Genomic DNA, 27,396 nt, shown 5'->3' with positions numbered 1-27,396 from the left:
AAGACGCGCGCAAGGCGAAAGCGAAAACCTCTCGTCGAGGTGTCGGCCGGGCGATAACGCCCCGCAACGCGTCCCGATGCACGCTGCGCAACGCCGCAACGCCCTCGACGAGCTCCACGGGGACCATCATTATTTATTTGGAATATGGCCTGGCGCAGCGGCGGCAGGGCGGCGGCAGCGCGGCCTGCAACACCTCGTCCGGGAGCGGGACCGGCCGCCTGACGCCGTGCACTCTGCTTAAGTATGGAGCTGCATACAGACGACCCCCAAAAGCTGTCTCTGTAATTAGCTAAGGTGGCAGAACGGCTGCGTTCTCTCTCTCTCTCTCACTCTCACTCCGCCTGCGAGGCAACGGCCCTCGTAAAGCCAGACGGTCAGTTATCCTCCAATAACCCACACCTTCTGGGTCCCGGCTGGGCCCCGGCCGCGGTCCTGGCCGGGCAGCATCGCCGAGGAAACTGCTTAGTGATTCAGGCTGTAACGGGAATGACACCACTCGGCCAAAAATGAAATTCAGAGAGCGAGCGCGCCGGCCGGCGGGCCGGCAGGCGGGCGGGCAGGGGTGTGCCGACGACAAGCTCAAATGTCGGCCTTTATTTGCTTGCCGGCCGAGTCGCCGAGTCGGCACTGGACACGGCCTGGCCGGCACATTGCACAACACGGACAGACAGGCACGCAGTCGGACGGTGGGACCGAAGACATGAGAGAGATTTTCGTGCGTCCATTAGAGCCGGAATGGCCGGCAGTGGGCCCCACCAGGCTCCACAGGGCCCCACAGGTGGCACAGACTCATGCCGGGGAGTCGTTTTCGTCGCTCTGTCTCTCTCGCTCTCTTGGGGCGTACGGTGCAGGTGTGACAGAAACAGAGCGACGAAGACGACTCTCGGAATCAGTCTGCAGGTGGCATACGGTTGTCTCGCTTTTCGCCAATATCAACCAACGCGGCCGCCTCCAGCTGTCTTGCTTTCGCGCCGCCAGCGAGTTTGGGTCGGCCGACGTGGCACGACGGTACGCCCCACCCCCGAAAAGCCGCCAGTGGCGTGGCAGGCATGGCACGCTCTAGGACGCTTCGGGAAGGCTGCGGCTGCGTTCCGGAGTGACGGCAGTGACGCGCCGCGGACCGGAGCAGAAACCTGCCCGAAACCAATTATTTGCCTACCCGCTGAGTGACCCCCAGCATATCATATTCCACGCCACATCCCTCACGCAAATTAGTAGTCCGTTCCGCCGTCTGTCTGTCAGCCCGTCCGTCCCAGACAGGCAGACAGACGGACTCACCGCGCTGCAGCCCGCCAGCCAGCCGTCTCCGAACAACCCGGGCCGGCTCGAAGGAACGCCGACGGAGTGCGAGAGAGACGCCGCGACGAAAGCACGGTTCGGAAAGGACGCGAGGAATTTTGATCCGGCGATAAATATGCAGCGCGATGGCACCGACCTGTCAATGTGAAATATTTCCCGGCCCAGTCAGTTTGGCAACGCGGACACGTCGCTACGCGTCGCGTGCCTTATGGCAGAGCTTGGTGCAGCGCGGCCCACGGACCTAGGCGTCCTAACCTCGCCTGGGCTTGCCTCGGAGCCACTGAGCCGGGCTCGTGGATGCAGCAGCCTCTCCGTTGGGCTTAGAGAGACACTGGGCAACTTAACCTCACTTCTGAGCCTCTCAACGTGGGACCTGTTGATGCAACGCAGCAGCCTCGCAGACACTCGGGCATATGGAGACACAGTCCAACTTTACTGCACTCCTCTGGACGGCGTCCTGCTAAAGATTGGTGAGTGCAACTGCGAAGCTCTCTGCGCGATGTGCGATGGCAGCGCTAAACGTAATGAACTAACGGCATGTCGTCTGCACCCCGGCGACGGTAAACTAACACGTCGTCAAGGTCCGCACTTTATGCCCCTGTTCTACATGTCGCGCAGTAAAAAGTGCGGCCGGATGTTGGCTATCCATGGAGGGGAGAGAGAGAAAGAGAGAGAGAGATATCCTTCAGGCGGACTGGATGACAGCTCCACTCCTCGCCCGCGCAACCCAAGCTGGCGCGAACTGGGGCGAGATTCAGGGTTCTCCAAAACGAATGAGAAGCGGGCGTGTGTGTGTGTTCGTGTGTGTGTGTGTGTGTGTGTGTGTCTGTCTGTGTGTGTGTGTGTGTGTGTGTGTGTATGTGTGTTCGTGTCACGGACTGAGTCTGCCTACTCCTGGCCGATAGCGGAACGAAAGAAAAATGCTCGGAGGCTTTGGTGGTTATGAGACGTTGTGTGGGGTTATGCCTGCCGTTTTGACAGCAAGGCGCAGCAACGGCGAGTCGTGATAAATTAGGATACAATGTCAGTGAGAACGCGGCGAGTGTTTAATAACCTCGTAAACGGGTTGCTGCAGGTTGCTGCTGCACTGGTGCCGCACTGCTAGCTGCACTGCCGCCAGGCCGGAGTGGGCTTGGCTACGCTTGGCCAGCTCGCTCGGACCTTACAGCGCGCTCTAAATTCCGATAACCTCCAAGGACCACGAGGTTCAAGGGCCTCGCGGCAGGCCTCGTGCTACCGGGACGGGGCAGGGCCCAGGCAACCAACGCCGCCCCTCGGGTGTTTGTGGCCCAGCGAGTCCACTTCATTCATTGTGCCTCGCGCGTGTCTGCCAATAGCCAGTCGTGTCGCCGTGTTCGCCATTCACGAGGGCGCGCGCGTTGTTTGTCAATTCAAGTCTGAATGAGCGGAAATTTGATCCCCTGCCGCCTCTAACGGCCAACACTGTTGCACTGAGAAGATTAAAGAGCGTGGTGTTGGGACTGGCTCCCTGCCAGTGAAGGCCTGACGGCAGCCGGCCGTGCGTTCGCCGCCTTTGCGGTCGTGTGTGTGTGAGTGTGTGTGTGTGAGTGTGTGTGTGTGAGCGCCCGTTTGTGAGCGCTTACGAATGGGCCCTCTTGTTCCCTGCCGCGTGGGATGGACAATGGTCTGTGTGTGACACAAGGCCCCTCCGGCTTTCAAAACAAAAGCCTCTTTCGCGCAAAACGGATATTTCTCATCGGAACGAACCCGCTTACACGGTTTGCGGGATGCTCCCCCCCCCCCCCCCGCCCCCAATCGCGCTCAGGCAGCGGAAATGATAGAGGAGGCGGCGCGTGCCCTCGGGACCTCTCTCTGCCATCGGGCGGCCATCGGCGTGCGTCATAGACGGCATTCAGCCGCACGGGGAAGTGAGGCTCACGGAGACGTCCTGTCGAAATGTAGCGCCTGATGGAAGGCCGGGAAGGCCCTTCAGCGCCGCGCGGCCAGTACCGGCGGTACACTCGGCCCGACAATTTAATGGCCAGGGGTTCCTATGGCACCTTGCTTACGTACTTAACGCAGCAGGCCGGCGCGCTTCGCATTCAGAGGCGCGGCTGTTTCGACAAGGCGCCGCTAGGGGGCGCCGCGCTGCCGGCCGGGAGGCCTAGTCGCGCCGACACCTTCTCTCCGGCGGCGGCGCGCTTCCTGACTCGTCCTGACTCCTCGCCGGCCCGTGCTGCTGCAGGTGGATTACCACCTTCGCCCGACCGCTCGCGAGGCGTCAGCGAAGCAGGCATGGCCATGACGGTCATGACGGTCACGAGGGTCCTCGACGACTTCACTGCCGTCGCTGGACGCCAATCAATTCGGGAGACTCGTATCGAAAGTCAGGGGTCTCTGGTGGTATGACCAAGTATGACAAATCGCGGTACACTGTTTCGGGCATGTCGACCTCCGCCGTCTTCCTGGGCGCTGGGGCCCCGGTTCGGAGACGGCGGAATATATTCTACGGGACCGGCGAACGGGACCGCACAGCGAGTCGATTGAGTGCAGCTCGTCTGAATCAAGGCGGGCGGGGCCGGGCGGGGCGCACAGGCCGCACTCGCCACAAAGGGAGGTGGGGGCCCGACGACGACGACGACGACGACGGGATGCTGGTGACAGTCCGCCGAGACATTGTCGCACATGAATACGTGCCCGTAACTCACGCCCCGCCAGTAGGCTGATTCCGAACGGCGCTGTCTCTCTCGCACCCGGTCGGGACGCCCCAGTGAGTGCGAGAGAGACAGCGCGATGTCGCACCGAGATCGCTCGGCAGGAGGGCGTGGTGCGCCGCGCGGCGTGGGGACGAGGTGGAGACGCAGTGACACACTGTACGCACGGCGCGAGCGAGGGCTGCGGCGCAGGGCGTCAGGAACACGGACGAGAAGGCCGCCGTCAAGGCCGCCGCCAGGGCCAGGGCCCAGGGCCGCCGCGCCGCTGCACTCGTGACGCAAGTCTGTTTACGTCTAAAATGGCGGGTGCAGCCCGAGGGTGGGCCGAGCCAGGCTGAGCAGGGCCCGGCGAGTTATGTCCCGGCCGACCCGTAACGCGTCCGTACACAGGCCAATCACGGACAGCGCAGCGGCGCAGCGGAGCGTTTAGGGCCGGCAAATTGATGCGATTTAGTGACGCCCCCCAGGAATGCAGCCGGGCAGGCCGGGCCGGGCAGGCCGGGCAATCCGGGCCTGTCGATGCTCGCATTGATCGGCCCAATCCAGAGTGCGAGGAGCCGGCGACATCCATTCGGTGGCGGTGTGGTGGTCGTGTGCCGGCGTGCCACCCCGGCCCGGCCCTGCGGCCCGTCGCCCTGGCCGTCCGCGCTGCATTGCACGGCCTTCCCCCGCCCCTGATGGTAATGCCGCCGCCACACAGTGGGCCAGGGCAGGGCCGTCAGGGCCGCGCGGCTCAAACTTCGCGCGAAAGCGGAGCCGCTTTTTGTCTCGGCTCGTTTCTTTTAATGGCCGAGTCGCCCGATGTTAATGGATTATTGTTTTTGAGCGGGCAGGAAAAAATGGGGAGGATGGCGATGTATTTACTGCGGCAGCTCGCGCGGCCCGCATTCTCCGCGGCAGCGCGGCAGCGCGGCAACAAGTGGTCATCACGACGAAGCACTTCGGCGCGCAAGCCGCCTGCCGTGGCTGCCGTGCCGCCACTGCACAGTGGGCCAGAAAACCGGAGGAGGCGCAGTGTCACTTGCAGTGTCTTCGCTACGTCGCCGAAGCGCCCCTCCGGCAAATAAAGGAAGGAAAACACGGTTTAAAGTAGCGGCCGTTTCCCCATAAAATATGCGTTTTGAACCTGACACTAATTCCAGCGAGCGTCTAATCCGCCGTAGATCTTCCCGCGGCGTGGCTTCGCGCTTCGCGCTCCGCGTGGCGTGCACTGTGGCGTCGCTCGCGCGGCCGAAAACACGAAATGAGGTGTAATTGTGGGGCCCATTAAACGCATCAAACTGATGTAGTAATCGTGATGAACGGCCGGCCAGCCCTCCCTATCGTCGCATTACATCGCTAGGCCAGTGCCAGTGTGCCAGTGCCCGGCTGCGGGGCAACAGTTGTAGCTTCGCGGAGCTCCGCGGATGCGGCCCCTGTGTCAGGCGCTATACTTCTAATTACGAGTCGTACCGGACACTGCGCGCAGTACGTGACATCGCACACACACACACACACACACACACACGCACGCACATACGCACACGTACACTCATTACACATACACACACGTAGGCCACTCACACAGACGCACTGCCACGCACGTAGGCGAGGCATTCGCTGACAGTGTGCGGGTGTTTCGGTGAAAGGTTGCGCAGAGACCGCCACCGCCGCGTGTTTCCAGGTTATTTCGTCACGTTTTTATTTATTTCAGAAACTTTCCTGGAAACAGAGACTATCTGCACGTCCCGCCGCTACAGCCGCAATTGTACGTGTCGCCGCGAGTGTCACTGCGAGTGTCACCGCGAGTGTGTCCGCAACAACGACCGGCCGGCAGTAATTAATAAACAATGCCGGCAATACGCGGCGCGGCGCCCGGGGCGAAGGGAGGCCTCGCATTGGTTCCGCTTGACCGCGCGGCGCGCAGCTCCGCCTCGCCGACGGGACGGTCGGGACGCGCGGCGCCTCCTGTCACGAAACACTCGTAAAAATGCAGCAAAAGCAAAACGCCGACTGGAATTGAATATCCCCGTGTCACGACTCGCTCAAGTGCGCCAGCGCGAAAAAAAAAAAAAAAAACAACAAGATGCTGAAAACATGGACTAGCCATGTGTGGACGGCCACGTTTTGTTTTTGCATACCTAAAACGAACGGTGCTTAAAGCCAATTCCGATCTAGTAGTTGACTCGTGTTTTCCTTGTCCGGCCTTTCCGACCCGTCAACACAAGTCCTCGCAGCCCCGAGCGGCCCCGAGCCACTACTCTGCATAAGCTGCCGATCCAATCTCTGCCGCCGGTTTGGCAGTGTGACGGTCGCCTTCAACGCGAGCAAGGCGCGTCTTTGTCGGCCATTCGGCGGTCTGATAGTGCCGGCGGATGGAGGGTGGCGGCGTGGCGGCGGACAGCGGACTGGCTAAACCTGATAGGATCAGCCGATCCGTGGGGCCGTGGGGCTGCCCGGCCCATCCATCCACGGCGGTCACAACAGCCGTCAGGCAGAGCCGTCAGGCGGCCACGTCCGCGGAAGCGGCGTAAGCGGCACCGGACATTACACCTTCCGACGGAAAAAACGATGCATTGCGGCCGGTATTCGAACCCACGGTCGCGGGGGCCGCGCGGGCCGCGCGCCGGGTGAAGGCCGAAGGCGATAGGCACGCCGCGTCGCCGTCGCCCATTTTGCTTCCGATTATGAATGGAAAGGAAGGTCATGAAATTGCCTGCGCGCGATCTGGGATCCGCTTCACCCTCAGAGAAAACGTTTAGCCCCAGTCGTTTCCGGATCGGCCGAGATCGGCCGACGACAGCCGGGCCACTGTAGGCACTCACACACACATCCGTGGCTTGAGAACCAAAAGAAGGGCAGGGGGAAAAAACTGGTGAGATTTTACAAAGTGCATTCGGCCAGTGTGCACGGATCAAAAAGCAGATACCTCTCTCCGCGACTGTCGGAATGTCAGCCTGGAATTAGAAGGCCGGCGCCTCTGTGTGTGTGTGTGTGTGTGTGTGCGTGTGAGTGTGTTGAATTCCCTGGCCGGGAATGTGCCGCTACCGAAACAAAAGCCTCACCCGAGTGATCGTTGTAAACCAAGTGCGAGGCGCAAGATTTGGGTCAGGAAGACAAAAGCCACTTTCCGTTTCTTCGAACTCGGCGCGCTGCGTCCTTTCCCCGCTTCCCCGTCGTCGTCGTCGTCGTCGGAGAGGGAGGGAGCGGGCTGCACCAATTAATGTGTCGCATTAACCCGGTCAACCGATCGACGCCCCTGCTCGGAGGAGCGAGTGGCGCTTTGTTATACTCTTCCTGCTGTGCGAATGCCAAACGGACCGCGTCCGATCTAGTTGCGGCGAACAGCCTACCTCGACGCCCTAGTATTCTTAAGACCCTACTCTTTCATGCCATTCATCGGGAAGACCTTGACCACAACGATTTTTCCCTCGACCGCAACGATTTTGGGACCAAAGTTGGTCAAAAGTAGTCGAATCTCGAAAATTTGCTGATTTTGCTGACTTTGGGCGGCCACTGTGTCCAATCTAGTTGACTTAAAAGGCCTCCCTCGACGTCCTAGTATTCTTAAGACCCCACTCTTTCATGCCATTCATCGGGAAGACCTTGACCACAACGATTTTGGCTTTGACCGCAACGATTTTCTGACCAAGTTGGTCAAAAAGTGGTCGAATATCGGAAATTTGCTGATTTTGCTGACTTTGGGCGGCCACTGTGCCCAATCTAGTTGACTTAAAAGGCCTCCCTCGACGTCCTAGTATTCTTAAGACCCCACTCTTTCATGCCATTCATCGGGAAGACCTTGACCACAACGATTTTGGCTTTGACCGCAACGATTTTCTGACCAAGTTGGTCAAAAAGTGGTCGAATCTCGGAAATTTGCGGATTTTCCTGACTTTGGGCGGCCTTTTGGGGGCCAGTCCGAGCCTGCCCAATCGACGCCTTGTCTCTGTCGCAACCCTACGGGACGCCCCGCGAGTGCGAGGGAAACGGAGCGACGACACGAGCGGTGTGGGGAACCAGCCTTCCTGCTCCGCATTCTGTGCGTCGCCCTGCATCCGGTGATCGCACTGACACTGACCCCGCGCGTAATTTCGGCCTCCGTTTCGCCGCGCCGCCACTGCCGCCGCCCCCCTCCATCACTTCGTTAAGCGGCCTGTCTGGCTGGCCGTTGTTGCATCAACGCGCGTAGGCCAGCCCTAATATTTCGTGCTCCAGATATTTGTGTGGGTCCGGAGACGCCTGTGCGTCTCATAGGAACGGGCCAAGCGGCGCGCCTGTGCCGTGTTTGCGTGTGTGTGTGTGCGCGCGCGTCCGTGTGCGTGTGGCCCGGTGCTCGACTTCTAATCGCCAACACTTGCCCCACCAATTTATTCTCTGGCTAGCCTCGACCCACAGTCCCCGCCTCCCCCTCCACCCCCCTCCACTTTCCTCCGCATCCGACTGCAGTCACTCTGAGTCAGCGCGCGGCCGGGGCCAGGCCGGCGGGGCCGTCGTCGTCGCCGTCGTCGCGGGCACTACCGCCGAACCACCACGTCCGTGGCGGTGGACTTGACCGCGGCCAGGATTCGCGGTGACCTGAACGCGGGAGCCGGGCAAAGCGCCGCCCTGGCAGGCACTCGGCCGCCACTCTCCATCACGTCGTCATCGGGATGCTCGCGCTCCTCCGCGCCTTCGTGAGGTCCCCGCCGGCATTGGCCAGGCAGTGGCCAGGCATTGGCCAGGCACTCGCACGCACATTCACGGGCGATCCGTATCGAGGCCCAGGTCTGGCGGTGCGGCCAGCGGGCCAGTGGACCAGAGGCCAGTGGACCACTGGGGCCTCGCAGCAGTCCGTCTGGCCGGCTCGGTTTACGCAGGCCCCGGGGCACGGAGGCTGGCCCCGGCCCCGGCCAGGAGGATGTTATTGAGAATCCAGTCTTCCAGTCTGGGCTCCGCCATGCTCCGCCATGCTCCGCCGTGGCTCCGCGGTGCGATACGCATCGGCCGGCTAAACACACGGTTGGCCCCCCTGATTCATTGCAGCCAAGGCTTTCCGCGCAGCGCTAAATAACGCCACGGGATTTGCGGTGGACTTATCGGACCGCCATTATAATCGGCCAAAACGGCCGCCTTGCAACATCGAAAAAAAAGAAGGTCTTCCTGGCTGGGTTTCGAACCCAGGCCCCGGACGCGCGATATAAAGCAGTTGCTTTGCCGGCCGTCACATCAATAATTGCCCAATTGCTGTGACTTAATCACGAGCGCCATTGCCTGCCAGTGGAGGGCCGCGCAGGCACCTCTTGAAGTACATTACGGCGCGTTGCAGTTCCCTCTTTATGGGACGGAAGCCGTCTTGTCGCGAGCCTCGTGAGGCAACGCCACGCCACCCGAAAACCGCGTCCAACTTACGTGAGTCTCTGCTTGAGGAACTCGATCCAGTCCTCCTGCACCAGGAGCTCGTCGCGGTCCTGGTCGAAGAGCTTGAAGAGAATCACCAGGAGGTCCTGGAACACACGAGGGCACGAGTTGATGATTTTTTTCTTTTCGAGTGTAGGTGACTGACCGGAAGTGGCCGTGACACAGCCGAGAGCGAGGCCGAGCTCGCCGCGCGTGAGGCCGGAGAGGCCGCCGAAAGTCGCTGTGATTATAGGCCAGAGGGCGCGCGCGTCGAGCCGCCGAGTCGCCGCCACGTCGTATTGTGTTCTGGAAATGGGCCGCTGGCGACGCTCCACGACGTCCTGGCTCTCCGGGACGTCGTGGAGGCGCGCAAGAAGCGCGACCGCGACGACGGCGGGGGTCAGACGCGCACGCCGCTTCCCTTGCGGTGCCCGATACGGCTCGCCGGATCCCCCCCGCCCCTTCCCCCCGACAGACGTGCTGACAGGAAGTTTTCGGATTATTGGATCGGCCGCGCGGCCCCTTATGACCATCCTATCATATTAATCCGCCGTTTTCCCACACGGCGTTGCCCGGCGTTGCCGACCGCGGGGGAGGGGAGGGAGGGAGGCCCGCTAGACCGCCAGAGCCAGCGGCCAGTCGGGCGGTGTCGGTCCCGGTCTGTCCTCCGGTGGTGCAAGGCAGACCAACCAACGCCGCCGACGTGCTCTCGCCCCGGCGGACGGATACACCGTCAGGTGTTGACGACACCCCGTGGGAACGGACTATTCGCACTCGGCACGGTGGTTCCCGTTTCGCGCGGCAGTTCGGTGCGCTCTGGACACAACGGGATGGAGTCGTCACACAGCCACGCCGCCGACTGCTGTTGTTGCAGGCGCGGGGCTTGCAGTGGGCTGGACGCGGACTGGAAGCACCGCGCTCATTCTGCACGGGATTATGTGTCGGCCGAGTGTGTGGGGGGACTCCTGACAGATCTGTCGGGCGGTACGGCACGGCTCCATTGCGGAACGCAGCGTGCTCTTTCTCAATCCCAGTACGCGCCTCATTAACATTTCCCAGCGCCCCGACCACCGCGAGCAAGACGTTCTCTAAGGAAGTCTCCTGAATGCGAAAAATGAAAACCCGCGGGGAAATTGTGAGCTTGAGTCGGCCGATCCGGGCGTCACGTCCAGCGCCGTGCGCCTGGCCCGGCTTTGACCTTGCCAGGTCGCTTTCTTGCACCTCGCGGCCACACCCCCGCCCCGCCCCGCCCCGCCCCGCCCCGCGTGACCCCGGGCGGGGCCGTGCGTGCCGAACATCGCGCCCTTCCTCCTCCCTTTTCTTTCTCGATGCGATAAGACTCTATATGATCTGCACGCGGCGGTGAGTGAGTCGTGATTAATGTGCCTCGCCTTTTTCTTCCCCTCCTCCGTTTCGGCGGCTTATCTCGCCCCGCCGCTGCACTGCTCAGCGCGATGCGCAGCGGAAGGATTTATTGCGTTTATCTGGACACCATTACCGAAATGCGTCCGCTAATGCTCGCCCCTCGGGCCTGCCGGCCGTCTGCCAGCCCTGCCTGGCCGCCTCCAGCCCGTAATGGTAATGGTAATGCGGGGTAGGCCGGCCCGCCAGCCACGGCTGCGCGCAGCACGCGCAGGCTGCCTACCTCGCAGGCGGCCAGCCTGCTGACTGCTCTGTCGCTCTGTCCCTCTCGCCGCGCGATGAACGCACTGCTTAGGCCGTCCCGTCCTCCGCTGGCAGCTCGGCCGGCCCGTCTCGGTGCGTCCATCACGGCGGGATGATCCCCCGCCCACCCCATCACTCATCAGGCGCGTCTCATCACTCTTTAATTTGTCTCTGGATTCCGATGGGCTGCCCGTCGGGCTGCCCCGGCCTCGGCCAGCGAGTGCATGGCGGGAAGGGCCACTCGCGACTTTGACGTCTGACGTGATTTGACACGGGCATGTCAAGCCAGCTCGCGTATATAGAAATTATCATTTCAATGAGTCGCCAATGCAGTGGAAAACTTGGAGAACACGGCATGTAGCGAAGTGCAGCGACCGAAAGTTGAAGTCATTAATCTGGCAAACGCGGCGCGAATCCCAACCTCGGCTGCGAAAGGTTCCCCCGCGCAGCTCGGCGGCCACACTAGTAATTCGTTAAACCGTCTGCCTTCGGAAAACGTCTGCATTGCTCAGGCGATCCGATCCGCGGGGAGATGGAGTCGCTTGTGCAATTGGCTGCTTTAATTGGTGGCCAAACAAATCCATCCACGGTGCAGCGGGCGGTGCAGGGGCACTGCGAGGGCCGGGGCGGCGGGGAGCCTCCAAATAAAAGCACGACGGCAACGGCTCGATTGTCGATTACGTTTTGCTCGGAAAAAGGAGCAACAACTGGCAGCGCTCGTCAAGCCGCTTTCCCTGTCTCTCTCGCACCCGTGTGCGACGCCGTCCGCCCGAGAGGGACGCGGCGACCTCAGGCCGCGACCCGACCGGACGCGAGACGCGACCAGATAAAGTCAATTTGCGTGATTCACGGCGGCGTGCCGCGCGGCCGTGCGCGCCGGTCTAAACGCTTTTCCGCAAACACGCACCGCTCCGCGCACCCCGCGGCACGGCCAGGGCACCACCGCCACCCCGCGAGGCGGGGGCGTGGCCTGGCGAGGCCGCGGCCTGGCGTCACCGAGGGCGTCACTGACGTCACCGACGTCCACGTCACCCCGACCTCGTAAAGCAGCGAGGCAGCCGCGGGGTGCGCGCGCCGCCGACCGCCAGCCGAGCGCATCTCGAGTCTCGAGCAGAGCGCGGCAGCGTCTCTTATCAGAACGGGGAAATGCCAAGGCCGGCACGGCTGACACGGCCGGCTAGTGAAAGTGACAGGCGACTCCCACCGACTCCCACGCACCGCGACTGTACCCCACGAGAGCCTTTTCGTCACTCTGTCTCTCTCGCACGCCGGACGCCCCCTGAGAGCGAGGGAGACAGAGCGACGGAAACGACTCTCGGAGTCAGTCCGCTGTACCCGACTGTACCAGACTGTACAGTCCGAGTGTCGTTGTCGGGGGCGTGCGGTGCTGCTCGGGGCCACCGGACCGAGGTTTGGGCTGGACCGGCCGTCTCGGGTCAGGGCCGGGCGGGGCGGGGCGGGGCGGGGCGGGGCGCGCTCGGCGGAAACGGAGTGTCTGCAAAGTGACGTTAATGATTCGGGATGGATTCATTACGGACACCGCGCGAGGACACACGTGGAGTGGTGAAATCGCGCTCAGCCGGACAGACGGACGGACTGACAGACAGACAGACGCGCAAACGTATCGCCTTTTTTTTCTCCTCTTCTCCTCCGGATGACACAAACGAACGAACACGGCCGTGCCTACACGTGCGTGCTCCATCACGGCCAGGGCTCGGCAGGGCTGCCACCGTAAATCGATCCATAGCCGAGCCTGGCCCGGCCCGCCATTGGCTGCCTTTGGCGTGCCGTGGCCTGCCGGCTGACGCGTGCAGTGCGACCCATATCTACTATTTACACCCCCAGCTGTCGATGAATCAACGAGTCGGCGGCCAGCGGTGCCATACCGGCTTGATTGAAAAGCCCCGGCCCCGGGTTCGATCCCCGCCGTCCGATCATTAGTTTTGCTCTTTTTCTTTACGAGCCTTGTGTGTGTAAGGCGGGAGTAACTTGACCCAGGTCCAGCCGAAAACGATCGACATGGCGAGCCGCGACCTGAGCTAACAGCGGCCGGCCGGGAGCTCTCCCTGCCCAGCCCTCCCCTCCTCCTCCCCTCTTCCCCTCCTCCTCGGACACCGTGCCCGCGGTGCCCGAGACAACATAATCCCGGCGGGTCGACAGTGGAGATGGCGACCCGGTCGTAACGCTCCCTTTAATGATGGCTGGATTAGATTCTGACTGGGGAGAGGGAGAGAAGGGGGCCATTGAATCAGCAGCCTTCGACGCGCCCGTCCTCGCCGCGGTTTTGTTTTTAGTGCGACGGGTGCGTAGGTGCGGTCTGCAGTGTCTGCCCTGTCTGCCCTGTCTGCCCCGCGCGTTCAAGTTCCCCAACCGCAGGCAGCGGCCTGGGCAGGGCGGCGCGCGCCGACGGGGAGACGGTGACCGCACTGGAAAAACACGGCGGGCCGCCGAGCCCCGTCCAGTCCAGTCGCCGGGTCAGTGCATCTTACTTCCGGTTGGGAGGTGGCAGCGGCGCGTAGGCGAAGCAAGCGGGCCAGTGCGGCGTCCGACCCGCAGCAATGCCGTGGCACTGCGCTAGGCCCGGCCCGGACGGTCCCACTCCAGCATTCGTGGAAAGTTACCCGTACGGCCCCCGCAGGCCTCACCTGTTCGCGCGCCGCGCCCCGCCGTCTGGAGGCCCCCGCCGCCCCGGCCGCCCCGGCGGTGGCAGCGCGGTGGCAGCGCCGTGCCAGCGCCCGCGGCGACACTCTGCGCCGGTGATGGACAAATAAGTGCCGAGTGGAGGTGCACGCAGAACGCCCCACTCCTGAACTACTGGGTCGAACCGGAGGAGCGCTGAGGACTCAAATTGCCTCGTTCGCCATAGGCACCCGAAGACCCGGGATGCCTTTCCTCCAGTTCCCGCACGGCGGCGACGTGGAGGACGTCGAGCAGAGACAGCGGTCGCTTTGAATGGACTGGACGTCGGAGGATTGGACGGTAGGCTGCACTGGACTGCCCCACCCCGCACCATTTCGTTTCGGCCCTGCCGCTGCAGTGACAGCAAACCAGTCGGCTGGAAGGCTGGTTCCGAAACGGCGCGCTCTCCCTCTCTCACGCCTCACAGAACGCCCCGCGAGTGCGAGAGAGACGGAGTGCCGAAAGCACTGTTCAGCCTGCTGGCCTCACACACACACACCAGTCTGCCTAATGCAGTCCGAGGGATATTATTCCACGCCGCCACGTCCTGGCCACGTCGACGCGCGCCCCGCCCGGCCCAAACCAGAGCGACACGGCGACACGGTGACACGGCCAAGCCTATCAAGCGGCGCCGAGCCGCGCGCCTCGCTGCCAGCCCGTTGGAGCCATGCCTAGACCCTTGCCCAGAGCCTTGCCAGAGCCATGCCCAGCAGTGGCATCGCGGCAAGCTCTGTCTAAAGAAACATTGATTGAGAGGACGGTCTGTGGCGGCCGGCTGGGACACGGGCACACCGGGCACTCCCGGCACACCGGGCACAGGCACGCAACGCGGTTGTCCAACTTGGCCCGGGCCAACAGCCATGTCGCCCCATCTGTCATTCAGTAATCGTTCTCGCAATAACGTGCATCGATACGTTGTCATGGCAACCGGCCCGGCGCGCCGCGGCGGGGAGCACCGCAGTAAATGTTTCAGTTACACATGTCGGCCGGCCTTTTCATCATCAATTACTGCGATTTCATGACGAGCACACGCCGCCCGGACGTCGCGCCCGCCCCCAGGCCGCCCCCAGGCCGCCCCGCGCGAACCGCGGCAACCTCGCTGGAGGCGCGGTGAAAGGCGGCGAGAGTGATGAGGTGCTAGTGGGGTCGCGGAAATGAGAAAAAAGCAGGCGTGGCAGTGACAGACGTTTCGCACGTCCCGGGTTGCCAGGGTTGCTGGGGCGCGACTACGGCGCTACGTGCGGACAGCTTGCCAACCACAGAGACGCGGCCTTGTGCCTGATGGCCCAGGGTACCCAGGGCCCACGGGGCTAGCGGGCTGGCCCATCCAGTCCGAGCGCATGCGCGTCGCCCGTCACCGCGGTGAAGGAGGCAAGGCAGGGCAAGGTGCGGCACGGCACGGCGACAGGAAAAGGTTGAGAGTGACAGCAAAAGGTTGGCGGCGTTGGCGGCCTGGAGGTCGATACCGTCCGGGAAACCTCCCGCGGCGACTGCACCGGCCGCGCACGCACGCCGTGCACGCCACGCACGCGATGCGTCCGCCGCAGATTATAGCATGCGACGCCCCCGCCCTGCCGGATGGCCGGCCGCCTCGGCCCGCCCTGGACCGCCCCGGACCGTCCCGGGTGGGCTAGATGATGAATGTTCGAGCCTGGACGCGGGAGACAGTGATGAATGTTGTCCAGGTACCCCCCGGGCCACGCCGGGCCAGGCGGCATCGCCGGACACACCCACCGGATCACCGCTACCCTAACGCATGCAAACAGAACTTGGGCAACGCGCAGCGCGTCGCCGCGCGTCGCAGCGCGTCGCACCGCCTTCTCGCGGCGTGCACCACACCATGTGCACCACACCATGTGCACCACACCATGTGCGCGCAGGACCGCGTGCAGGCACGCCCTCGGCATGCCGGAGGGACAACAACGACTGCCAGTTTTTCCTGGTAGTGTTGGGCCGAGATTCCCGGCAATCCCTGCAATTAAACGACGGAGGTAATCGTCGAATTGCCGGCAAAAAGCAGCAAAAAGCCGGGTGTGCGCGGGCCGTCGCCGTGCCGCCGCCGCGCCGCTGTCTGGCCAAGGGGCCGACGCCTGGCTTGCTTATTCACACTCGGCCGGCGACTTCATTACGTCGCTCATTTGTCAAAAAAAGCCATTGATTTATGGTGGGCTAATGGCACAGGGTCCTCAGGACGCCTAAGCAGCAGCCGACAAGGGGTCAGCGGGAACGCTTCTAGACACACCCCTGGGCCGGTGATAGGTAGACGCGTTAATACCTTTTGCCGGGACCTGACGGAAACACGCAAGACGTAAAGGTTTCTTTTGCAAACCTCATCTTGAAAATGGTATTTTACAGGGGTTGTCCTGTTTTTTTGTTGATTCCGCGAAAATCCCCGTTTCAAGATGGCGATCCGTTACAATGGGGTACCCATACTACTCGTGTTTATTCAAGTCCGTTTCGGGACTCTACACCTTTAGACTTACGGATCGTAATGTCCGCGTCGAAATGAATCCACTGACCCAGTGCGCGTCGTGTCGGCCGAGCCGAAACGGATCTGGTCCCCTACATTGTTGCGGCGTGGGCGTCACCAAGTGCCACGTAATGACTGTTTAAAGTCTGCAGCGGCTTTGGCCGACCCTGGCCGGCTCCGCCCCCACACGCACATTTTACGGTTATGCCCGCTGCGTGCTCGGCGATGAGACGCGCGATCAAGGTTATGAGCGCAAAGCGTTCGCGTTTAATGAGGGCAATTGAAGGCGCTGTAAATCGTCTGCGGCGGTGTCGTTACCCGGGCCGACGTCGACGCGAAGGCCCCGTTGGGCCCAAACGCCTGGGAAATGGCGCGCAGTCGTGGCGATGGGACCGATGGGTGTGAGTGGCAGGCCGATCATCTATCGCGTCGGTTTGAATGGGCGTAACGCGGCAGCCGGCCTCTGTCAAGCTGCAAGTCATGCACACAACAGCAACAGTGGGCTGGGCGGGCAGCACAGCGGCAACCCACGTGGGCGGGACTTTTCACTCAGCCTCTGACACATCAAACATGTTCGGCAGTGGGAAAAGAAACACGCTGTGTGTTTTCAGAAAAGCAAGTTTGCTCTACCAGTGTTTACTGACGGGTTGAGCCGACACCTTGTAGCAATATGATACCTCACACCTCATCTATTCTCAGGCTAGACTTGGAAATAGGCAGGCACACACACTGACGCGCACACTCTCACACCGTGTCGCTGCTGGGGCCAGGTTTTCGCCCGGAGGTATGCAGCCTGGGGCGTGTCCCTCGGGATTTGATCCCGGTTCTGGGGTCTCGACGGTCTTGAGCGACCAAATGGGTGGTCGGACCGGCGACGAGACATTCCAGGTGCAAACCAGAGGAAGAACGCACCTAGCGACATGAAGGACGTGGTTTAAATGAGCGACAGAGGCCAAGAAAGCACCCTTTCGCCGTACTGCGTTTTGACGTTCTGGGCACGAAGTGAATTAAGCACTAGCTGGGCGGGTCGCAGACTGATGGTTTCATCCCGAAACTGGCTCAGCCGATCAGGTTCCCACCTCTATCCATTTCAATCACTTTTCGGCTTACACGATTGACTGGAACGACGCTGTTGCCGCTGCGGGATCTATAGCTCGTTCCCGACACCTGTTTCCTTCCTTTTTCCGAAATAAACGGGACCGGTGTCGGGTTACTGGAAAGCGGCTATTAATTATGAAAGGAATTTGGGTTGCGCCAGCTGGGTAATCTCGCCGTCACGTTCCGGGCATGTTAGTGGCGCACCGTTTTCGCGGAAAGTTTCGCCATTTCGCAATGTCCTTTTTTGGCGTGCAAATGGCGCGTGTCGTGCGTGTCGGCCTTTATATTATTCATTTATTCACACACGGGGCGTGCACCAGTTCACCTTTTTTTTGCGTGCTCGCGGTGCGTGCGTGCGGACTGCAAACTGAATCCCGCCCTTCTGCACGGCCGGGCCAGGGCCTGCCTGGGCCCGGCCCGCTCGTCAGGTGCAGGGTTTACAGCGGAGTTAACGTGTCGCCGTGTCTCGCTTGCACTCGTCGGGCGTTCCGCGCGGATGGAGAGAGACGAAGCCCTGTTCGGAGTGAGCCTGAAGGGCGGCCGCAGGGAACGCCTTCCACGCGTAAGTCACACAGCCCGGCAGGCCGGCAGGCCCGGCATATCGCGCGGTTCGCTGCTGCAGGCTGCTGCAGGCTGCCGCGGAGGCAAGGCGAGCCCAAAACCAATGGCGGACCGGTTCCCGATCGCAGAGACTGCCCGGCTGGGACTGCCAGCCTGGGACTGCCAGCCTGGCCGCACCCTGCACCATTTCCATGTCCTTGGCCTGCACGGCCAGTCACGTCCAAACTTCGGGAATAAATCCAGCCAACGTGACAAATCCAAAACGGACGCAGAGTGCATTTTAAATTGGCTGCCCTGGGTAGGGCCGCGGCTGCGCCAGGCTGCGCCTCCGGGCGGCCAGGAACGCGTTTTCGGGTCCCGGTTATCAGCTGCCGGGTATCGTGTTAGTGACTAATTGGGATAGTCCAGTTTCTGGGACGACCGGGCGGCCCGTCGTGGAGGCATCGAGATCGAGCAGCCCGACTGGACAAGAAGTTGTCTCGTTCGCTTTGCTGCGCTTTGCTCCGCTTGGCTTGGCTTCGGCCACCGATGCTCCGAGGCCGGATTTGTAGCCAGCGCGCCCTATCCTTGCCCTTCCCAGGAATCGGCTCGTAAAGTGCGTTGAGACAACAAGCGGACACGGCCTGTCCGCCCTGTCCGCACGGCGCGCTCTAACGACTGCATGCACTGCCGGCCATGTCGAGCAGATAAATCGATAGATCGATCCGACCGAGTCGGCACGGTTTCGGAAGAGCGGGCGTTTTCGCCAAACTCCGCGACCGGGAATGCCTACTGAAGCTGCACCCAACGCTGCGCCAGAACGTTGGGCGGCTCTTTTGAAAGGAGCGGAGCGGTCTGGTTCGTCACACCTGTCGTGGGTCCGTCACTGCCAGAGACCGGTAGGTCGTCGTTGCATAGAACGGAACACCCGCGGCGCTGCCGACGCTGCCCCCTCCCGCCCCCTTCACCTCCGCTCGCCCACGTTGTGTGCAGAACTAACGCGTGCGCTGTTGGCACTACTAGCAGCCAAGGTTGCTGGCATCCCAACGCGTCGCTGTCTGCCGCAGATGATTTGGGTTTCGCGCACTTGAACGGCGTGTTTGCTGGGCCAACCAGGCGTATATTCACTGGTTTGCAATTTTGCAAACACGCTCAGGAATAAATTTTTCCGTGTCGATATACAAAGTTAGTGAAAATTGAAAAACATTTACGAATGAGCTACTCCATTTTGTCGGTCAAGACAACAGTGCCCTGAAGGCGTGCTCTGTAGAGCAAGGTAGAAGAAGGATCGCCGTCCATGCGAAAATAATAAATTAATTAATTAAAAAATGTCGGCGATGGCACGCCGTCGCTACGCTGGTCCAATTAGACGGGTAATGCTTCATCATCATGCCGCCAGCCGGTCGTCTTGCTTGCCGTCGTAGTCGAGGCGGCAAGCCCAACCACCGCGAAAACGTTGTCGTGTGTGTGTGTGTGTGTGTGTGTGTGTCTGTAGAGGCGTGAACGCGTGTCCGTAGAGTGCCATATTTGTTGATGAGTACGCAGTGTGTGTGTATTTGCGCGTGGGTGAGTACGTGGCGTAGGTTTTTCATGTGTGGGTGGATAAAGTTTTGAAATAAGTGCGCAAGTGTGTGTCGCGCGGTATTTTAACAGTGAAGGCGCGGAGGGGGGGGATGAGGTTGTGTTGCGCACTCCGCGCAGTCGGCGAAAATGAAGCGACAGGAATCCCTAATGCGGCCTCAGCTTGTTCGGCTTGCTTAGATGAGCCTCTTGACGGCCAACAAGCCTGCCTCGTCCCTCAGCGCCGATCGCCAACTTTATTTCGCGCGTGTGCGGGCTGCGGGCCGCCGCCGGAGCTGGAAACAGATTTTATAATGATTACGACAGCGATTTTCACTGAACACTCTCTGCCGGCGGTGGCGTGTGGGCCGCTCGTTGGTCGCCAGACTCCGGGACACGCACTGCCCATGCGGCGCAGCGCCTTGCCACCCTTTGCATATCGGCCGGGCGTTTGTTTCCAATCTGTCCGCGAGAGGCCCTGCGCTGCAGCCTGCAGCCGGTGGGCGGCCCATTAGAAAGGGCAGCGGCGACAATGGAGCGGCGCAGCGGCGCGCGCCTCAGACTCGACTCGATAGCCGAATCGATACTTTGAAGCGATCCTATCGAAACATATAACTCAGGGCGGTATGCAATACATCATGCAGTGTCATACGTGAAGTAATGCGCAGGCTCGTTACTGTAGAGCTGCACCGCTGTGACTGTGTGTGTGTGTTGCTCCTAGCCGCTTTGGTCCGTCGGCCTGTCTCTCCGCGACCAGTATTGGGGATGTCGAGTCTCGAGCGCGGCGAAGGCGGCGAACGGACCCTAGCGACGCCGGGCGACGCCCTCTAACCACGCACTAACGACGGCGCCCTTGTTAGCCGCGGCAAATGACGTGCCTGCTGAATGCTTTCTCGTTAAGTGAATCGGGAAATGAGAGAGCGGGGGGGAATTTTCCGCATCGTCCGCAATCTTTTCTCTGTTGGCATGCGTGCGGGGTCAGAATGAATCATTTTTCTTGCGTTCGACTGGCTCGCGTGCTGCGCCAAAAGATGTCGCCGTGATAAATGCTCCTCGGCGCCGGGATTAAGGCGTAGCACTGTAGCACTGCAACGGTAGCGGCGCCGTCCGGCTATTCCTTATTTATGGCCTCCCGGCCGTCGCGCGCGTCGCGGCCCCGGTTCCAGGTTGACTCAAAGCAGCGTCGTCATCCCACCCCATTCGAAGGGCCTGCGCTAGCCACCCGCCAAATCCTGCCACACTGTCGTAAAAGAAAACCAAATCAACTGCTAGTCAGACGGTTTCATATGAAACTAAAAATGAAACTTTAAAGATTTTTTCTGGGCTGCACCCTTGTCACGTGGTTTATGAATTTGGGCGCACCGCTCGTTTTCTCTCAGTCGGCCGGCGTGCGCAGTTCGGCCCAGCATTTTATTTGATCGCGTCTTCGTTATCAGTCCGTTTGCTGCATAATGCGACACGATGTCCGCGGACAAGCAGGCAGACAGACAGACTTACGGGCTGCCGAGCGGATGGACGGGTGGACCGGAAATCACGGGGATCGAAAGAGACCCGTCTGCCAGCCGTCCAGACGCATCAGCGTCAAAAATCACTTTCCTTCCAGTGGACGCGCAGCCGGCATCCAATCTGCAACTCTGTGGATGTCGCCGTCGAGGCCGTCTCTCTCTCTCCTCCTTTTCGTATCGGTTTACAGTGAGTCCGGCCGGCCGGCGACGACCAGGGCCGCATCCCAGTGCGACCTCTGGCCGCGCAATCTGCGCTATTTGTCGGACACGAGCAAGCGAGGCCGCGCGGAATCGAACTTCCCATCTGCGCGCATAAATCGCCAAACTATTACCGCCACTACACCGTATGACTGTATCGTGACGAGGATCGGCAGAGCGCCGCGAGCAGCGTGCCACCCTGACCCCCCCGACTCTCGGACCCGGACAGTGAAAATAACGTCGAAGTTCCGATCGGGACAGGCGCGAAACACGCTTTGTACCTGTGCTTGGTTTGTTGTTGTTGTTGTTGTTGTTGGCTGCGTACCGGCCGCTGCGCCGCTTCCGGCCACTTTGCCCGACTCCAGTCAAATGGGCCGGCCGCCGCCGCACGCACACAGACGTGCGTGCTCCCAGCAGTGCTTCCCGCAGGGTGTTAAAGCGCTGTTGTTTCCCCTCTTGCTCGTTTTGCGAGTGCAACCGACTCGCGCGCTCCTCAATGACGCCCTTGTTTTTCAATAACGACGCCCAAAATGACGGTGTTTGCCTCTCGACGCCGCCGCCTCGCCGGGAGAGTGCAGTTACATTTCTGCCTGCCCTCGCGTGGGCAGTGTGCACTGGCTTGTCGTTCGCCAAAAGTAAGAGTGGCCCGAAATTGGCCCGGCATTTCGTGCAGAACATCAACAGTCAACTGCCCCAAAATACAAAGTAGTACTCTGAGTTAGGTTAGGTCCACCTTGTTTTGGTCCGGTTTGTTTTGGTCCGGGGCGTGCGTGGCTCATGATCCGGGATGGATGCCTGTGTGGTCTGCTCATTGCCATGCACCGCCATGCGGCCCGTGCGGCCCGTGCCGCTGGCGTGCCGCTTGCCTCGCGGTAATGCCGATAAGTGCGCCGCTTAGCACTCCGCCATTAGAGCCTGCAGTGCCGCCCGCAGACGGCTGGTCAGCCACGCCAGTAAACCCCACCGCGCTATGCACACAAAAATTGAGTTCGGAAAATTAACGTCCGTTCCCTTGACATACACGACAGAAAATCAGAATGTAAGTTAATCCTCAGTTCAACAGTTTGTGTATCGCAACCTGATTTCAAACTGCAGATACAAATGCCAAGCTGTTTTTCTCCTTTCAATGATTCTGAAGAAGAGATCTGGCCGGTTTGAAGAAACAACCTTCTGAGGTGTAGGACTGCCTCGCCTCCCCGCCGATGCGCTCGTATTGCGCCAAAAGCGGGTCCATTCAAAGCGCGCTATCGGGGCGGATATCAGGCGCACGCCGCGGCACGCCGTTCGAGGCGGCCCGGCCCATTCAGGCGGCGGTGCTGCGCGGTGCGCGAGACGGCTGCCCTCGGCCCCCGCCGGCCGACAAAGCCTGCGCTAGTGCCGACAAATATCACGCGCCGTATTTCAAATTTCATCTCGACGTACTACTGGCGCCGAGCCTGTGCAGAGTATGCCAACCCAACAACTTCTGAAATTTTTAACGAACCTCCAGCATGAGCAGAGAGCAGAGCAGACTTGATTGTCCATTTAAAAATGTAATTTTAAACATATTTTTTTTGTTGACTTTTTCGGTTTTGGACGCGATTTTTTACGAGAAACGGGTGCCGGAAATGGCGAGACGGCAATTGTTTTGAGGTTGGCTCTCTTGAGGCGTCCTTCGCCGCCGCCGTGACCGCGCCGTGACGCGGCTTGTGGGTCGGCGCCGCTTTGAGCTCACCACCCCCACCACCCCCACCCCGTCCGCGATGCACGCCGATTAAATCAATATAATTGGCCACAGGCCTCCGTTTGCATGAGATACGAGGCCGCCTCACCGCGCCGTGCCGCGCCGCGCCCGGATGTCTTATGGCACTGCCCTCGTAATAATAATAATTCTTGTTAGTATTCAAATGAGCATAAAACGGCGCGGCCGAGAAATGACTAAATTAGTTGGGCCGGCGCTGTGATCACTTTTCCCCTGCAGTCCCGCAAATCTGTCGAGGCGGCCGCACTTCTCCGCGCGACGACCGCCACCAAAAATCCATCGCGACGGAAACTTTTTTTTTTTGCAGTGTTCTGGAGGACAGCGGCGTTCCCGCGCGCGCAGATTGCTGTATTAAAGCGTTCTAATTTAATCCGGAGCCCTGTGATGAAGCTCGCACGCTTCTGGTGGTCCGACGACGACGGCGCGCTCGGAGACCTGCACGCTGGAGCCGGCCAGCCTGCCCGCTGGACCACCACCGGACCGGACCGACGGGGAGACTGTTCAAAATCAAATTCAAACCAGTCAGAAGGAAGCGAAAATTGTTCTGCTTTAATGTACCATCAGTGTAACTGGGTCCGGATTATCGACAAGCAGCGGCGTTCCGACACCGCGACATTCCGTGCTGGAGACGCGCCAGTGGCCGCGCGAGCGAAGGAAGTCGGAAAAAAAGATTTGGCGCGTCGAACGCGCCTTTAATTGAGTCAGGCTCGGCGTCAGGCCGTCGCTTGTCTAATGTTTCCAGTCTCCTCCCCCCACTCCACTGTCGGGACCGAGTCAGGCCGAGGCGGGCCGAGGCACGTAGTGACAGTCCGTGTCGCGCCAGGTGGCAACCAGTTCACATCGCGTTAAAGCGAGCGGTATATCCATGCATGGGTAACGCGGAGTGGAAACGTTTTGCCAACTCGAAAAACAAAACAAAACGCGCTCGCTTGTAAGGCGGTGGTGGCGGCGGGGGGTTGAAAACTTGCAGCCGCCGCCGCCGTCCGGTTTCCGAGATTTTTGTCAACAAACGAAACTAGTTGAACTCTGGTTTCAGAGAGAAAAAATACGGGCGTTTGCCTTGCTGGCTCTGCCGCGCGCTGTTTATATGGGTTTACGATTTCTCTATGTTTTTTTGCGAGCCTTTGGCCGCGTGGCCGCGTAGCTCAGCCGTCGATGGGTTGACATCCGACCGTTAATTCCCGTTCGCGGCAACGCCGGCAACGCCGGCAACGCGTCGCCCGCCGCCGTCATTATAAGCCATTTATCTTTTCATCTGGACTTCATAAAAGGCGCGATGACCGTAGGCAAGACGTGTCTCTGCGTCCACATAGCAGTGTTCGCGTTTGTGGACGACTTTGAGATTCGTCCGACCCGGACCAGATTAGCAACGCTCCAAATCAGCAGGGATTCGCCATTACTCCTCCGGACATCACGTACACCCAGACATGCACACACGGGCGACTACTGGATTAGCAGGATGTGAAGTAATGAGCACCCTACCGAAATCGGATACCAAAATGCGCGGCCAATTTATAAAGCGGTAGCGGCGCGCAGCGGCTCTCCTGGTGTGATTGATAATGTGTGGTAACAGACGCGTCACGCAGACCAACACACTCGCACTCGTGTGCACACGCTCAGGAACACTTGTAGCGACGAAAGAGAGAGAGAGAGAGAGAGAGAGAGAGAGAGAGAGAGAGAGAGAGAGAGAGAGAGAGCAGACAGACAGACAGACAGACAGACAGACAGACAGAGAGAGAGAGAGAGAGAAGGGGAGGGGGGAAATCCATCTGTGTGAGCTCTGCCGGACGCGGCCCATCACTAAGCCCGCGGGACGGCTGCCGCCTGCTTAGTCAAGTCAGCCGGCCAGTCATACTTGCAAGTCCGTCTGTCCGCGTCTGCCTGTCTGTCCGTCTGTCCGCCCATGAGCCCTCACTCGCCCGTCAGGCCGCCTCCAGACCCCAGTGGACCCCACACACGACAGCCCCGCGAGGGCCGAGATGTGCCAGGAGGTCCCCGCCAATCCGCTCCAGGCCCGGCACACACACAGACACCCACCCACACATACACACACCGCATACGCGCATAGACAGAGCTCCAGGTCCCCTGGCTGTGGGATAAAAGTCGAGGCCCCGCGGGGGGCTTTTTTACAGGAGCAGGGTCTTTTTGCCTATCTTGGCGCATTGGGCCGGCCGGACGAGGCCCGGCCCGGCGAGGCTGGCCGCGCTGGCCCCGCTGGCCCACGGCACGGAGCACGGCCTTGTGGCGTTACTGCAACTGGTCCACTTCCGAGCGCCGACACCGCCACACCGCCGCGTTTCGGAGCCGACCGGCCGGCCCTCGTAAAAATGCCCCCGCAGACAGGTGGAGAGCATACTCCACTCGTCTCCTTCCTCGCGCTGGCCGCGCTGGCACGGCCAGGGAGCGGGGAGGGGACTGTTACGCACTAAATGCCGTGGACAGGGCCCCGGCCTGCCCCGGCCGATAGCGAAAGGAAAGGATACTGTGTATGCTTCGGCCTGGTGCCGTCACCACACACACACACACACACGCACACACCCGGGACCGTGTCGTCTGCATAATTTTGACGTATAAGGCTGTGCTGGGCCGCACTGCACTCACTCCGGTGCCCGGCCGTCGCGGCGGGGCGCGGCGGGCGGGCGTCGCGCGCATGCTAAAACTGTCCGCCGCGTCGGGTCGGATTTGGCCGCTCTGTCTCTGTCGCACTCGAAGGGGTGCGGGAGGGACAGCCCGCCGGCACTGCCGCACAGGAGCGAAGGGCCTCGACGTTGAGGTGCCGGACGCTGGTCGGCTCTGCACCCCCGGCCTGGGACTCGGCCCGAGACTCGGCCTGGGACTCGGCCTTGATGACGTGGGCGTAATCAAAAGCGCTGCAGCCGCCGGCATGAAGGCTCTCGTGGACGTGCTGACGGCGTGTCGGCGGCCGTTGGAGGGGCTTGCACGTCGTCGTCGGAGTTCTCATCTCCGCAATCGATTTTATAGTCGCGCCCAGTCTCGGCTGAACGCACTCGCTCGGGTCGGCGGCACGTCCGAGGCCCAGGCCGTGCAGGCCGTGCAGGCCGAGCCGAGGGAGAGGCCGCTGCCCGGCTCCGGACTCAAGGACGCGACCGCCCAGTGTGCCTTCCGTTTGTCTCTGTTTTGCGTCACTCTGAACTCTGCGGCAAGCGCCTGCCGCGCCACGCCCCGCCACGCTCCCCTGCCAGGCGGGCTGGCCTACCCGGAGCTCCGCAGGCGCCCTGGCGGCACTGCCGGCGCTGCCGCGTCGACCCCGTGGGAGCGAGTGAGACAGACGAGTGCCGCAGACCGACCCGACCGGACCGGCGCACCGCTTTAAATAGTCCAAACTGGCACCGCGACGAATACCCGCAGCACCGCCAGCACCGGCCGGCCGGGCCGAAAAGCGCGCCGGGTTGTGTAAGAGTGAGAGGCGGTGTCGGCCTCCTCCCCGTGGTGCTGCTGCCGGCCGGGCCGCGGCCAGCGCTTCCTGCGCGACCCGGTGCATGCCCAGAAGCTGTACGGACGGCGGCGCGGCATCGGGGGGCGCCAAACCGCGACATGTGTTTCTTCACGAAATGGAACCAGTTCTGCTGTTTCCCACAGGCACGCCAGCCCCGGCCCCCCGGCCCCGCTGCGGGCTCGCCGGGGCCCCAGTCGTGGGACAGCGCCGGGGGCGGGCTGGGGCGGCCGATGAAGCGAAACACTGTCTGTGGCTCGCGGCGAGCCTTTTCTTGTCGCTGCTCCGCTGCTCGGAGCGTGCTTTGCAGTGCTTTGGCCACAGCCCCGGCGCCCACGGTCGGCACAGTTTTGGGGCCGAATACATCGATCAGGGCGATGGAGCAGCCATCTCGGCAGCCATCCTGTGAGCTGGACCTCCTCGCCGTGCTCACGTGCGAACGCCTTCAACCTAAATCGAAATTCCGATTTGTCAGGTAAAGACGTCTTTCCCTCTTTTTGCAATCGACGGGTTGCTGCCCTCGTGGTCCCGATGAAAGTGGTTACGAATTTCAGTCGTCCGCGCGCTGCGATATCTAAAATAAAATTTGCTTTAAAAAGATCCTTTTTTTTAAGTCTTGTGCGCGCCTTGCGGATTTCTCTCCACATTAAATTATTGATCGAAACCGCGGCAGTCACGGACAGTTTTACGGGCCGTACAAAGTCCCAACTAGCGGCGCTAGGGCAGACAGACAGACAGACAAGAACGGACGAACGGCACAGACAAGGCCTTTTGCGACCCAAGTGCAAAGGTGAGCGACGGTTACCGCGGCGCAGTGCGTTGTTAGCGCTCAGCAATGATCCGTACTCGATGCCCCTGCCGGCCTGCCCCCCCCCCCCCCCCCCCCTCTTCTCGTGCGCACTGCTTGTGTGCCACTGCTAATGGAAGTGTCAGTTTCTCCCCGCGGGTAACGAGCTGTACGCACCTCCCCTCCCCCCTTTCCATCCGATGAAATTAATAGCTCCTCCGCAGCCCCCGCTCCCCGTTTGATCGGGCAAGTGCCGCCAAAACGGCTAGCTCAGTCGGCCACCGGGACCTCGGCGACGACGATGGTGCGTTGGCCACCGGGACCTCGGCGACGACGGCCCGCTGGCAGCAAGGAGCGTGCCGGCCGG

The 27,396-nt window shown here is 61.2% G+C and overlaps 2 protein-coding genes across 3 annotated transcripts in view; one reads left to right on the top strand and one right to left on the bottom strand.

Annotated features, from left to right (window-relative positions):
* The window catches only part of LOC117642305 (NADPH oxidase 5), a 47,220-nt gene that overhangs the window by 13,722 nt on the left and 6,102 nt on the right, over nt 1-27,396 (bottom strand). Inside the window, exon 2 of one of the 2 annotated variants that reach the window (XM_034380376.1) lies at nt 9,345-9,439. In XM_034380376.1, coding sequence (XP_034236267.1) covers nt 9,345-9,439 — 95 coding nt within the window. Of the gene's footprint in view, nt 1-1,644; nt 1,740-9,344; nt 9,440-27,396 lie in introns of those variants that run through there. The other variant, XM_034380377.1, reaches the window with a different exon arrangement.
* The window catches only part of LOC117642306 (lipase 3-like), a 38,349-nt gene continuing 12,314 nt past the window's right edge, over nt 1,362-27,396 (top strand). The window contains exon 1 of the mRNA XM_034380380.1: nt 1,362-1,769. The gene's annotated coding sequence lies outside the window, so the exon portion shown is untranslated. The remainder of the gene's footprint in view (nt 1,770-27,396) is intronic.

Source organism: Thrips palmi, unplaced genomic scaffold, assembly GCF_012932325.1.
Source record: "Thrips palmi isolate BJ-2018 unplaced genomic scaffold, TpBJ-2018v1 HiC_scaffold_16, whole genome shotgun sequence".
NCBI classification, from domain to species: Eukaryota; Metazoa; Arthropoda; class Insecta; order Thysanoptera; family Thripidae; genus Thrips; species Thrips palmi.
The sequence above is the reverse complement of the archived record's forward strand: the minus strand, read 5'-3'. Positions and strand labels throughout refer to the sequence as shown.